This window comes from Protopterus annectens, chromosome 11.part0 (genome assembly GCF_019279795.1).
Source record: "Protopterus annectens isolate FY-2018-M chromosome 11.part0, PAN1.0, whole genome shotgun sequence".
Taxonomy (NCBI): Eukaryota; Metazoa; Chordata; order Ceratodontiformes; family Protopteridae; genus Protopterus; species Protopterus annectens.
The window spans coordinates 1,455,639,700-1,455,653,970 of NC_056745.1; the positions used below are offsets into that span (position 1 = coordinate 1,455,639,700).

General features: G+C 36.2%; 1 protein-coding gene across 1 annotated transcript; it reads right to left on the reverse strand.

Moving 5' to 3' along the window:
- Positions 1-3,837: 3,837 nt before the first annotated feature.
- FEZF1 (FEZ family zinc finger 1) lies at positions 3,838-7,304 on the reverse strand. The gene is made up of 4 exons (XM_044088752.1): positions 6,243-7,304; positions 5,961-6,095; positions 5,553-5,685; positions 3,838-5,154 (listed from the first exon to the last, which is right to left on the reverse strand). The coding sequence occupies exons 1-4, from the start codon at positions 7,029-7,031 to the stop codon at positions 4,883-4,885; spliced, it is 1,329 nt and encodes a 442-aa protein (XP_043944687.1). The 5' UTR covers positions 7,032-7,304; the 3' UTR covers positions 3,838-4,882.
- Between the last annotated feature and the right edge of the window lie 6,967 nt (positions 7,305-14,271).

The window sequence follows — 14,271 nt, forward strand, 5'->3', positions numbered from 1 at the left end:
TGATCAATGGATGGGAAATTGGAAATTACCCTGAAAGACAGAGGAAGATAGTGATTCCCAAACTAACATACCCCCATAACTTATACATTCTTCCTAACTAACATACCCCTCCTAATGAACGCCCATGATCGACAGGGACACAAATGAGCTGGACGACAAGACCAAGTTTATAAAGACCCTGGTAATCTTTAGCCTTGTATAAACCTCCGAGACATCATTTTGTTCTTGACAAAGTACATGTGAGACGAGACTGAGTCGTATACTTATTAGCAAGAAAACGATATTCTCTTATTTGTGCTATGAGAGTTTTATTTTTCTGAATGCATTAAAACGGTTTTATTTATTTTTGTTTTATTTTCAGTTATTTGCTGAATAGGCATGAGTGCTTATCTTTGTTTTCCTTTATGTATGCGGTCGCTCCTTGTAATCATCCTTTATAAGTTTTGTATACTTTTAAAATATGGCATCAGTACATTAATGCAGTTCATCTCGTCCATTCACCAGTCAGAAATTTTACCTGACAGGGAAAATACAGAAATCTTAATGCAGAAAGGGTGGTGTGGGTACCATTTGGGAAAGTCAACAGGTAACTTAACATCTTGTCATGGGGCTTTGTTGGTAATCCACATGTGCGTCCTGGTGTTAAATGTTTCCATTTACTTTGTCCAGGCAGAGATGTAAACTTTGCAGGGATTTGCAAGATAAGGGTATTGTCTCTTATTTATTTCTGGAGTCAAAAGTTGATTTGGGTGCAGCAGACAGCTTAGGGACTGCTACTAATACCTTCATTATATGTTTCCCTGATGCAGTATATTTCTGCCTGAATGTCTGCATATATGTGGGGGAAGGGACCATCACTAATGCTGCGCACTAACTGTTGAGTGTATGTGCTGTAGAGGGGGTCGGGCTCCTTATCTTGCCTTTAATGAGAGCCTCTCGGCTCGATGAAATACACTCACTGAGCAGCACGAACTTCATTCCATTTTCAAATTATCCTCTTCTGGACTATAATGATTTTCTGACGGCTCCAACCTGCCTCCTAATTAACCGCAAAAAGCAGTTTCACTTGGGGACTCGGATTGGATGAAACGCCTTTCTGCAGAAATAAATTATCATCCTCTTATTCGCACACATTTAAAGTCTTTTTAATATCCCAACGGGAGTGTTATGCTCCTTTCAGCACTGCTTCTCATGTAGGTTATAGATGTGATTTCCAATTCTACCCGTCATCTCTGGAAAGGCTGTGCATTTTAACAAATTTGTCGCCAAATGTGGATTCAGATTAGTTTCAGATTTGTTCTTTGTATCGTTAAACAGTTAATGTGGAAATGGTATAATATAGTATAATATAGCTTACATTCTAATTCCCAATTCTAGCAAACTATATCAGTTTATGTATGTACTGTAGCTATAATCAATTCGACTATCTGTTGTATAAATATATTTAGCCAAAGTGGTTTTATTTCTGGGATATCAGACCCTAATGTACTTTTTGCATAGTGTAATAGTGACAGGACTCATTTTTCACCATCTTTGTTTAATAATTCCAGACAAGCTAAAAACAACAGGGGGCAAAAGCCTAAAACAGGAGACAGATTATTAAATACTGCCCCTTATAAACGTAGTTGCTTGAATAACATTCTTGCATTTAGCATACATTTTATGAAAGATGTGCAGTTTGAAAGTCAAACATTTGTCAGTAATTTAGTGACTGAGGTCCTCAGTTGTTTGCCAAAAAATGCAGCTTTCACGCGTAACAGACTAAAAGACTTCATGCACAATTTTGGACGCTTGAGAGGTATGTTTAGGATGATATATTTCATCGGCAAGTGGATTAAATGACAATTCCCAATTCAAAACACCTGATCTGCTTTAATTGTCAATTTAGTTACACATTTCCTTTCATTTTGTTAAACGAGGATGCACTTTTCTCTACAGGAACGTAAAACTGTCCCTAACTGATGTCATGGACTTAAAAACCTGTTGGTTTAAATAGCGACCATCGATGAACGAGCAAAAGTCGGTGGACTCTTACAACAGTCTGGGTTCGATTAGTGACCGAGCACCCTCTAGGAAATATATATATATATATATATATATATATATATATCGGTGGACACATCTTTATACAAAATATAACACACACAACATACTTTATTAATATATAATGTTTTGCAGTCTGGTATTTTAAAGAGGAAATATAATTGCTATTATTATTAAGTGGAGTATGTCACAAGCGGTATACAACATACAACCTGGCAGTATTAATTTCTTTTAAAACAAGTACGTTCATAATTTTTCACAAAGTAATACTGTTTTAAGGCGGTCTGCTTACCTCACATTGAATTTCAACTCATTATATTGCACAGTGCTTGTCACCTTAATAACACCATACTAAATGTATATGTTTGTATATGTTGTAGTAAGATTTTTCACCTTTACAGTTAAAACTATATATATATATATATATATATATATATATATATATATATATATATATATATATATACACGTGTGTGTGCGCGCGTAATACGTGCACATCTACACACATACTAAATTAAGAAATCATGCACTATATTCTGCTTTTGTTCTACAGAAATGTGAAAGAGTCTTTTTAACGAATAAGCAAGTTATACAAAAATAAATGTAGACAGCAATTTAGAGAAATGCTAACAATTATTTCACACTTCTCATATGTCCTTGATGTTCATGAACGTCCCAATTTGGGCTCAAAATTTTGGTCTGATCCTCCTAAAGTCTCCCCAAACCTAGCAATTTAGGAAGAAATGTGGGCTACACTTAATAAATAACAATAATTAGAGACTTTTACTTCACACTATGCACGTTAATTCACATTGTCTTACTCTTTTAGCTTCTAAACTGTAACAGTACTAATGATTGTAAAAGTGTCCCTGATTTCCGCTGATTATTTACATAAGCTTTTATCCCAATCAGGTACACTGACTATACCTGGCTGCATCCTTATTTGCCACCTCCCGTGACTGAGTAGAAGATGCTGAGCCATGTTTTATTAAACAGGTGTCATGAAAACAATGCAGGCTATCACAAAGAAATAAATCCTTGTCCATGTAACAACAGCTGAAATGTGCTATATATGCCAGAAATGCGTTCTTTTTCAGTATGGTTAACTAACCTACTCAAAAAAGAAAAAAATATAAGCATGCATATGGTTGGAAAAAATACTTCCTTCTCTTAATGAAAAAAGCTGACACTTTTTCTCCTACTAAGCGATGATTACAAAAGTCAGAATAGGTCTGACTGACATCTGTCTGAGGAGATACTGGGGACTAAGGCTCTTCCTCTACAATCCCCTCTTATACGGGTTTAGCTGTTAAATGGCTTGCAGTCCTTAGCTGGGCTGCTGCCTTTCTGTTCAATATGATGCTATAAACTGGACAGGAGATTCCGTAGCGGCAGAAATCCACTGGAATAGCTTTCCACTTAACATAGACACGCTGCTAACAGAGCTGGCCACTTGTTTATTCTCCTTGTCATATCCTTAGGAGTTATGACTCGTCACTTACCAACATAGATATACATACCGTTATACTGACCGGGAATATTATGCTTTGTAGTCTGCTTTTGATCTGCTGATAGAAAATGGCAAAAAGGAGGAAGCGATTTATTTTCATATTTCTGCAAATATTTCATTTTCCACACCCCATTTACCAACAACAATTGACGTTTATTTGCGCGTTCTTAAATTATACTGGAACACGTTTTATATATATATATATATATATATATATATATATATATATATATATATATAAATAACTGTTCTTGTCGATTTTTGACAAAGAAAATGTTGTCAAGAAAAAAGCTGATACCCCCTTTTTCAGCTATAGCTTTCGATGTTACTGATTTAGATATAAGTAACTCACAGAAGAATTATACATATTTATAACTGCCCTAAAAATGTTACTGTACAATCTGATTTTTAAATTAAAAAAATGCAGATAAAAGTGAAGTGTAAGTCCTCTAGGTAATTTAGTACAAACAATGCCTCCCACAACGAGATTCAATAGCTGAGTCTAGCTGTAGATTGAGAAGGACTTTAATAAAAATGAAACACATCCAAAGACAAACGCATGTATATAAAAATGTCTTCGATTACTAAGCCGGGGACTGAAACAATACAGCTGACATCCTGTTAAAATAGACTTAGCGGATGTTTTCTTGTATATATTCTTAGATAGGCAAGCCCTAAAATTCGCAACACCTGTGCAAATTAACAAACTTGTTTTATTTTATTCTTTTTGGTTTTAGGCGCACTAGAAAAAAAAAACCTTTGAAGCTTTTGGAGAAGAGCAGGTGGTTAGCACATTCGACTAAGGTATAGGAATCTTCATCGAAATTGCACCGTATTGTTATTCTGAATGAATTTCATTGGGCTATGTAAGTCAGTAATGGAATCCTGTTTCCTTACCATTTATTTTGCACCAAACCTATTGTTGTAAAATAACTTTCACTCCTCATAACGGACAACTAATTAGTGCTTCTCCAAATATGGATGCGACCAGTTAATATACTTTATATAGATAATAATATATTTATAGCATATTTATAGGATATAAAAGAGTAAACAATGTGGAGAAATTTGTGACAAATTGCATTACGACAAAAGAAATATATACAAGACAGCAATTTCAAATCTTGCAGCATTCCATGAGGAAAAATCCAAAATAAATACGCCAGTTTTCGTTTTTTACATCCCTAAACCTGAGATGAAAAAAAGGTTCTTTCCTTCCAAAATGTCTAGGTAATAATTAGCCCCACATAGCAATGAACATATCATTGGGAAAGGTTGCATGCAAATACTTAAGGAGCTGAACAATGTGATAAATGGACGAGTTGTCTTTTAACGATGCCTGTGTTGTTGCTCTTCCTTGCTCGATGCCAGAACTCCCAGTTGTGTTACTGGACAGTTGTCATGCAGCTTCCGGACGTGCTTTTTTAAATCAAAGTTCCTACAAAATCCTTTACCACAGGTGGGACAAGTGAATGGCTTCTTGTCATTGTGGGTGTGCATATGAAAGGTGAGGTTGTAGATCTGATGGAAAGCCTTGTTGCATATGTTGCATTTGAACTGCTTCTCCCCACTGTGAGTTAATTTATGATTCTTGTAATTTCCTGAAAATTGGTCCAAATATATTGCAGTAAATAACTTCAAAGAACATACCTTAATGTAATCAAACAGAAATGCAAATCCAATCATGAAACAAAGTGTGTATGATATCGAACATATCTGCAACGTTAATTACACAACGAAAACAACAGAACAATCCATTTCAAGCATTAAAACAAAAGTACTTGACAGCCAGAAAATGATTATATTACAAGTTATACTATATTTTAAATAGGAATATTAAAACACACACACATCTAATACATCAAATTAGCACCAAAAGAAGTAACATTATTTCCACGTTTGACTAAATCTAATAAAAAAGAAAGAAAAAAATACTCGTATTTATGATGTATTGCTATAAAGCTCACAAACTAAGAATTAACAGTGTAATAAAATTTACCCTTTTGGTGAAATCCTTTACCACAAAATTCGCATACAAAAGGTTTATAACCAGCGTGAATTCTGGTGTGAGTGTTAAGGGTGGAACTTCTGTTAAACGCTTTTCCACACTGATTACATTTGTGAGGTTTTTCCTAAAAAATGAGGGAAAAGAAAATTAAAATAAAGATAAAGACCGCTTTTTAGAACCTGCATTAACCAAAAAAAACTTTCTTTGTAAGTCAGTGACATTTATTTCCACAAAAGTCCGATTTTTTTTTAAATCAAACAATAAGGAGTAATCCAAATTTTATAAAAAAAAATTAAGATAACGCAAACAGACTCGTATTTAATGTTATAACTATTTGGATTTTCTCCGTAATCTTATGAAGCCACCTTAGTGATAATATCAATATAATCGAATAATTACCTGAGTGTGGATTATCTTGTGGCGACACAGAGTGCTTGCTTGACGGAACCCTTTGCCACAAACCTTGCAAACAAATGGCCTGGCCCCAGTGTGCACTGGCATATGTCGGGTTAAATTGTAATGTGCGTTAAACACCTTAAATCAGAAACAAAAAACAAGTACATCACATATGTTTCTTAGTATAAAAACACAGTTTTAATTTCAAGACGCGCTTTTCACCACTAAATTCACCCACCTCTGGCCTACTCTGGCAAAGAATAAATGAATCTATAAAGTACTTGCCTTCCCACAGACTTCACAGGTGAAAACTTTGGGTTTGTTGCTGGGGGATCCATTACTAAGCTTTGATGTGCTTTTGAAAACCAATTTCTCAGAGAGGATGTGTGCGCTTTCCTTCATGTACTGCTGAAGATGTGTCTGCGAAACATCTTTAAAAGCAATCTCAGAAGTATAACGGTCCACAGAAGGCAAAAGCAGTTTGTTTTTTTCATTTAGGTATGCTTTCTGGTGTGGGTTCAGTGGGGAACTGAGCAGGTAGGAAGCAACTGGATGGAAGTTCAGAATACTGGTTGGAGAGGAATAGGAAGTGTCTCCACAGTTAAGGTAACATAAAGCTCCCATGGCGTGGAAAGAAGACTGGTTGACCACTCGTGGTCTGATGAGTTTATACTGTTGTAGTGGAGGGGTTTCGTTAGATAAGTCTCCTTTGTAACTTAAGGCGCAGCTTAATAAGTCACTACAGTTATATGAGGACTCCACGTGGTTCTTTTTCAGGTCGTGTCCAGCAATGCCCATTTTGTGGCCGGCCTCATAGGTAAGCGGCAATAATGGAATCATGCATGACACTTGTGAGTTCATGTGAAGAGCATGTTTTTGGTCGCTTTTCGTCATGGATCCCTGGAATAAACTGGGAACAGAAACTGTCTTTGGTTCAGGCGTTCTTGCCATTATTCGTTCAATGGAAAATGCAAGTGGTTTAGAAGTGCTGATCATGTTGCCCCTGGAACACCGATTCTCTCTGGATGGCGGCGCTCCCAAGACGCTTGATGTAAGGTGGAGACAGCTGTCCATTTTCTGGCTTGTTCCGTGGTGTCTCTTTACTTGCACAGACGCCACCCTTCCTTGGTGTTACTGATATGGAAAGTGGGTGACTTACATCGGCAGCTCTGTGGTCCGGTGCCAACGCATCTCAATTCGCTTGGCTCAGCAATAACTGTAGGGCAATCGCCACTTATTTCTAGCAGGCCTGCTCAATAAAACGTGTTGTGTCAATAACGCAGCAAAGATCTTGCCAATCGTTACCTTCCAAGAGTAGCATGTAAACTAGATAATTGCTCAATTCGCTTCCAGCAGTCAACAGCGAAACTTTTTCAGTGCGCAGCTGTTGCTATTGGTGGCACTGCGTCACCCCCCTTCCAACGAGGAGGAGGAGGAGGAGGAGGCGCTCTGGTTAGTGTTAGTGTGGGCTATCGGAGTTCACATATAACATTTCTTAGTCTAAGGTACCACTTGACAGGTAATTCCATAATCTGAAGTCATAAAGATGCAAAGGGTGCTTTTTGATAAAGTACATGCTGTGCCATTTGGTTAGAGGAAAACAATTCCTCCAGATTAGCGGGTCATAACAAGCTCCTACTTTTAGTAAACTATTAACTGATAATATTTACAACCTGCCTATTTGGAAAAAAAAAACACTAAAGTAGCAGCCTTTTAATTGTCTTTTTATAGAAACTCATACTGCCTGGTTCAGCTGCAAAGTCAGAATAAATATGAGGCTCCTTAATTTATGTTTTAAAATGTTACCCGTTGTCATACTGCACACAGGGCAAAATGGAACACAACTAGTGTTACCAGAGAATAGTTGTTAATGAGTTGGGTGGTGTGATTCTTTGGGTAAATGTAATATTTCACAGTCCTTTGTGAGTGCGCCCGCTGTATGTGTTGCTGATGCTTGAGAGGGCTGCTACAGCAACATTACATTTCACCACTTTCTTATAAATTAAAAAAGATTACAAGTAAACTGGAACAACTTCGACGAGCAAAGCTACAGAACTACTGTCCCGCATTCCAACTGACTTATCCATGTTGAGGTGAGCGCCATGTCTGTCCTTAAAGCACGTTTAAAACATAATTTTCACAGTTATATTTTAAAGTAAAGCTAAAATACTTACTGATTAATCCAGATACATTAGTAGCTAAGAAGAAAAATACATCCAACTTCTGTTTGCATTTTACAAAACTCAGCTACAGTCTCTGAAAGACTATGTCTGGCTCTGGTCCAGCCCACTTACCTTTAAGCAGCAGGTACGCATGTATGAATTCATTTATCTAATTTCATTTATTCAATTTCTTGACTAGGGTAGAGCACCCATCCCAATGGACCGTTTTCGGACTGCCCAGAGACAGAGTGTACAAAAAAGAAAGAGGTGACAACAGTTATTTATTTATTTATTTATTTATGTATTTATTTATTTTATTTTATATTTGTTAACCGGGGTGTCTGAGCCGAAAAGGCCCTTTTTCAGCAGAGGCCCGGGGAGAAAAGCTCCACAGAGAAAAATTATAGATACATTTAGATATTTAGACATGATCAGTATACACACAAATTACAATAGACATGTTTTTACAGTGGCATGCAGCACACCAACAGTTACAGTGGAGAGCACAAACAAGAAAATATTAATTTAAAAATAAAGATAATAGATTTTTGGTGTACAGCTGAAATTTGGCACATAGGTAGAATACATACATAGTACACAGGTACAGTACATACACTGTACAGTAGCCAGTGTTTGGGAGTAAGCATGAAAACTCCTATCAGGTACTCTAGGTTTAGTATGTGTACCTTATCAGCGTTCATTAGCCTGGGGAGCAGTCATGGCACTGCCAACTTTGCTTGAGATGCTGCCTGATGCGATCTTTAATGGAGGCTTTGGATGATGTGTTTTGAATGCTAGTAGAGACAGAGTTCCATTTTAAAGCCACTGAACTACTGTATAGTGCATCTCCAAAGCTATTGTAGCTGTTGGTGACTTCTAGTAATAGTTTGCTTGATGATCTAGATGATATTTTGGCTGAGTGATGTACTAGGTTTTTGAGGGCATGACACTTATTGGGGAGGTTCCCCTCACAGTTAGACGTTGCCCATTCGAGTCTCAGTTAGAGCGTCTTCTGTGTAGTGACATACGTGAATGGACGTTCCTTCGTTGAAGGTTATGCGTTAGGCCCGGCAAGAGAGTACGTAAAAATCTACTGCCAATTATTAGCGGACCGGAGTTCTGCTGTGGCGACCCCTAACCGGGAAAAGCTGAAAGACACAAACAAACACTTATTGGGGAGGTAATAGCTAGAATAACAGAGGCAGAGCTGATTGCAGGTTAGGAGGTTGGGCAGTTCAAGCCAATGAAGCTGTTATTAATCTGATAGAACACACACAGACACACACGTGGGTATTTCATTTGATATAAAACCCACAGGCATACACACACAACTTGAGCTAAAGCACATTTAACTGAAAATACCAATAACTGAATCGTACTTGATAAAATGTGCGTAAGGCTGTAGCAAGTCACTGTCAATTTAAATTCGCACTTATCAGTATTTGCACGTTGTTAATGCCCACAGTTGTGTTGTATATCCACATCTAGAAGTTTGTATTGCTGTAGTAGCAGAGGTTCAATGTGTGAGCAATTTTCTTTTTCTCCAGAGATGTGACACTATGGAGTTTGTACGTTTAAATGGGGGAGGGGGAGCTTGCCCCCTACAAAACAGAAAAAATGGTGATATGTTTAGTGTATATGGAATTTCATAAGAAATGTGTTTCATATTTCCTTTTCTGATGATATGCGATTTAACTGAATTGTGTCAGTACTTTTTCCAAAAGTTGTGTTTTAGAGCAACTTATCTATCTATCTAGCTATCTATCTGACTGTCTATCTATAAGTGTATACATATCTAGAGAGACAGAGAAAAGCGAGAGAAAAAGAATAAAGTGTGCATTTTTGATGATATATAAAATTGTTTACAATGCTTACTAATCTTGGTAAACCATTACAGTGAAGTATGTTTTTCTTGGCTGTTTAAGGCAGCCAGATTGACGAATAGGAAGGGGGTAAAGTGAAAATAGGAAGGGGGTAAAGTGAAAGTAGAAATGGGGGAGTTGTGTGTTATTATGTATTCTTTATTGCAATTATATTAACCATGATTCAGAAATGAAATGAGAAGGATAGAACAGGATGGAGGACTAGGCTTGGAGGAGGAGGGAAACCATATTTCCCAACTTTTTTCTCAAGAATTCTGGAATTCTGGACAATACCAAAATAATTCACTTAAAATGTTTTCAGTGAGTGTGCATTTTTAGATCTTATGAATCTTTAATATATCGCATTACTAACTGACAGTAATTCTCTATGATTTACTACAAAATCAACACTTTCGGAAGGACAGGCAGAAATATGAAGTAAAATCAGGGACATTATGTGAAATTAGACTTTAGAGACTGTTTAGAGGCATGGGGGAACATAGCTGTTCCACATCCTGAAGTTGATTTCAAGGGCATACAATAGCTTTAATTTATACTCCAAGGATAATACTAATGTTGTCGCATTGTTTTGGAAACATATAACACGTTTATTTAAATACAATTTTTAGTGAAAACTATTTTTTTTAAAGATTGGTGCTTTATGAGGAACATTTGTCATTTTGATTTTTAAAAATTGGATGTTCCGGCTGCTCCGTATTGAAAATGTTTGTCACTCATTTATAGTAATTTTTTTAACAAATATCCGCAGTAAATATTTATATTATTTATTTATTTATTTATTTGTTGATTGATCTCCATTTTATACCGAGAAAATCAGCGAAAGCCCGGGGAGAAAAGCTCCAAGGTATCATATTTAATGCAACCAATGTTTACAGTAACAAATTTTGTAACGCAATTTCAGTGAATACATAGCATAATAGTCAGTATAATAAAATTTGTATTGCCATTATTAAATGTACAAGCCGTATACTGAGGCATTACAGATAGAAGAGTGGTGTATAAGACAGGTGGGAGTAATTTAAGAAATACAATAGATTAAGGTATTAGGGGGGATACACAAGTCTGAGTGTTAACAGAGAAATAGTGAATGCAGAATAAATGGTTGTGCTAATTAGGGGAAGGTATACTAGTTTAAGTACAAAAAAGTGAGGTATTAGAAAGAGATAAGCAGGTTTAGTGGTTTAGTGCTTTAAATTAAGGTATAAGGAAGGCGACGATGTGTGTTATAGAGCTATGTCCCAGATGAGGATTAATTTGTAAAAATAAGCATTTCTAAGCATAAAGTTACACATTTAACCATCATGTGAGATTCCTACTTAAAGTCGTTTGTAACCAATTAGTAAATGTTCCACGTTTTGCCAATTTGTTCCACATTGGGGATGGAGGGGTTTCTCATTCTGGGGATGAAAGGTTGACAGCTATGATTGCCAGGTCTGGGGAGCAAGAACTTAGAAGCTGTGATCTACACAGTACAGGGTGAGGTTCGGTGCTAGGTATTTGCAGGCAGGAAAATTAGTCAAGGAATTTAAAGTTATAGCTGGAGGTGCAGTGGGTGAGTAGGCTGAAAAAAATAGGGGAAGGATTTCAAGCTGATAGATCTGCAGTTTAATGCGCTTAAGGGCAGTTCGATTCCTTGTATACCCACCCCCCAAACATTTAACTTTGTTAGTACTGAGCAGTTTTTTTTTTTGGGGGGGGGGTCAGGTTTTAGAAGAAGCTGCAATAATGGAGTGGGCAAACAGAGCTCCATACGAGTTTAGCAGCTGGGAACAAAAAGTGGGTGATTCTTTTAGTTCAAAGAAAATTCTTGTTCATTTTTAGATGTGATTTCTACACTGTGTTGAAAGCTCAATTGCTGGTCAAACCGGATTCCAGTGTAACTATAAATCATACAGACGAGCCTTTCACAAACAGAGGGTGCAAAATCACAAGTTTCATTGAAACATAATAAATAAAAGAATGGATCTAGGGATCATAACGGAAACAAACGGTTATGTAGTTAGTTTTCCTAACTATGGTTAAAGGAAAATCTATGTGTATATTTACTTTGATCATTGCGCACTCGTTCCAGTTCTAAAGATACTTAAAGTAACCGTCGCACCTCAGTATGTTTCGATAAAACATTCGTTTGCATTTTCTAAACGTAGGATAATAAACAATAACTCCCTCCTATTTGTGATTTTCAGGTAAATTACTGAGACAGTCAGTCAGTCAGTAACGGCAAACATTATATTTTCCTAATTCTTACTGTTCAGAAAATGTATGTAGATGCAAAACGCGTTATTGTATTAACTATTTCATTGAATTAAATTGATGTTTACAGGTTGTCCCTGACCCCTCCCCCAAAATTATTTTGGGATTTTGTCCAGAATTCTTGAGCAAATAAGTAGAGAGGTTTGCAATAAACATTGAAAGTACTTTAGGATTGTCTTCACTTGCTGTTTCTCTATTTTTAGTGGTTACGAAGTTTTTTTTTGTTATTTAATAACAAAATGATAACCGCAGCAAAAGAGAAAACACCACACTTCAAAAGATATACTTATTTCTTAACAAAAAGCAACGATGCATTCGTTTTATTATATATCATGAATAGGCAAGTGATGCAGTGATGGTCTTCTCAGAAAAAAAAAAAACATTTATTTTTCTCTTTGTGATTTTTTTTTTTGGGTGGGGAAAAAAACAATACAGAAAAATGTTCTTGTATGAACTACAGCCAACAGCTGGTCCTAGAAAGTCTGCAGAAAAAGAGGAGCCAGTGAATTTATTTGGTATTTTGGTGGCATATTTTAATTGCCCAACTCATTTATAGAAGCTACAATTCCATCTACCTAGACATCATGTTGGGGGAGGGCTGCCCAGCCCTAACAGATGGGGCTCATCTCTAATACGATAATTGCAGTCTGCCCTGGTTATCAAATGCTACCACTGAAACCTTGTGGAGTGGGCATTGTTCCTTTCAGAGCCACTGATCTAGACCCATTTATTCATTGTGGTTACGCTTAAGAGTGGTACTTTCAATCTAATGCTTGCCATTCAGTATCAGACGCAATTATTTAAAATGACACACACACACACACACACACACACACACACACACACACACACATATATATAGTGTAGTCACGTTCACGTTTACTTGAGCGAAGTTAATAACTATCATCCGTGAAGCTGACATAAATCCAAACAACCATCAGAAAAAAAATGCATTTCATAATGTGTAGTACACCCATAATTAAATTTGCAATTTTATTATAAGGAGTGCATTTGTCGATGTTCTTTGTCAACATTTTCAAGGTTTACACTTTATCTGTTTGTCATACATACATCTGTTTATTTACTTACTTATTGACTGAAAAGCACACATTGTATACACGACAGGATAAATAAATAAATAAATAAATATAAAACAAACAGGCTGAACAAATTGGAGTTTTTGAGTACTGCAAAATATGACCCTGTAAGCAACATTCCTTTAATGCTTGAAAAGACACATTTTTGTGCTATAGAAAGTTAAACAGCGGTGTAAAAATAAACTTGGTTTAACGTCTGTTTAGTATGTTTGCATTTATCTTGAGCCCAAAGCTGTCTGACATACATTTAAACAAAGCTTCATTGACTGGGTTGATGCTTTAATGCTCACTGTTTCAGTAAGGCCATTTAAATTACAAGCCCAGTGCAAGGCTGTTTTATTTAAGTGATATTGTTAACTGATGGGCTACTGAAAACGATGCTTCTTCCCTCAGGTTAGAAGGCACGCCTTCAAAAAAAAAAAAAAAAAAAACAGCCAAGAAAATATGAGGACAAGGTTAAACTACTCACAGTGGAAGGATGCGGCTATCTTTTCTTGTTCATTTTTTTCAGTAAAGAATGTTAAGTTCTTTTCAAGCATTTTAGCAGTGTGTGTGTGTGTGTGTGTCAGTATAATCTATCTCTCTCTCTCTCTCACAAAATATATATAATTAATTATGTATGTGTGTGTATATATATATATATATATATATATATATATATGCGTGTGTGTGCAAATTCTTGATACAGATGCAATATTATAAATGTCAGCATTATATTTAAATGTTACCAAGACCGCATCGTTATATAATTTGTTTCAGAAAATGATTTACTGCAACTTTATATCGGGTTGAGATTGTTTAATAAATTCAGAAAGACATGAAGAAAGCTAGAATTTCAAAATGAAAACTGCAAAGCATCGTCAGCCCAAATGATAACCACAACGTCGTATACAAGGTTTATCTTAGAGCTGTGCATTTG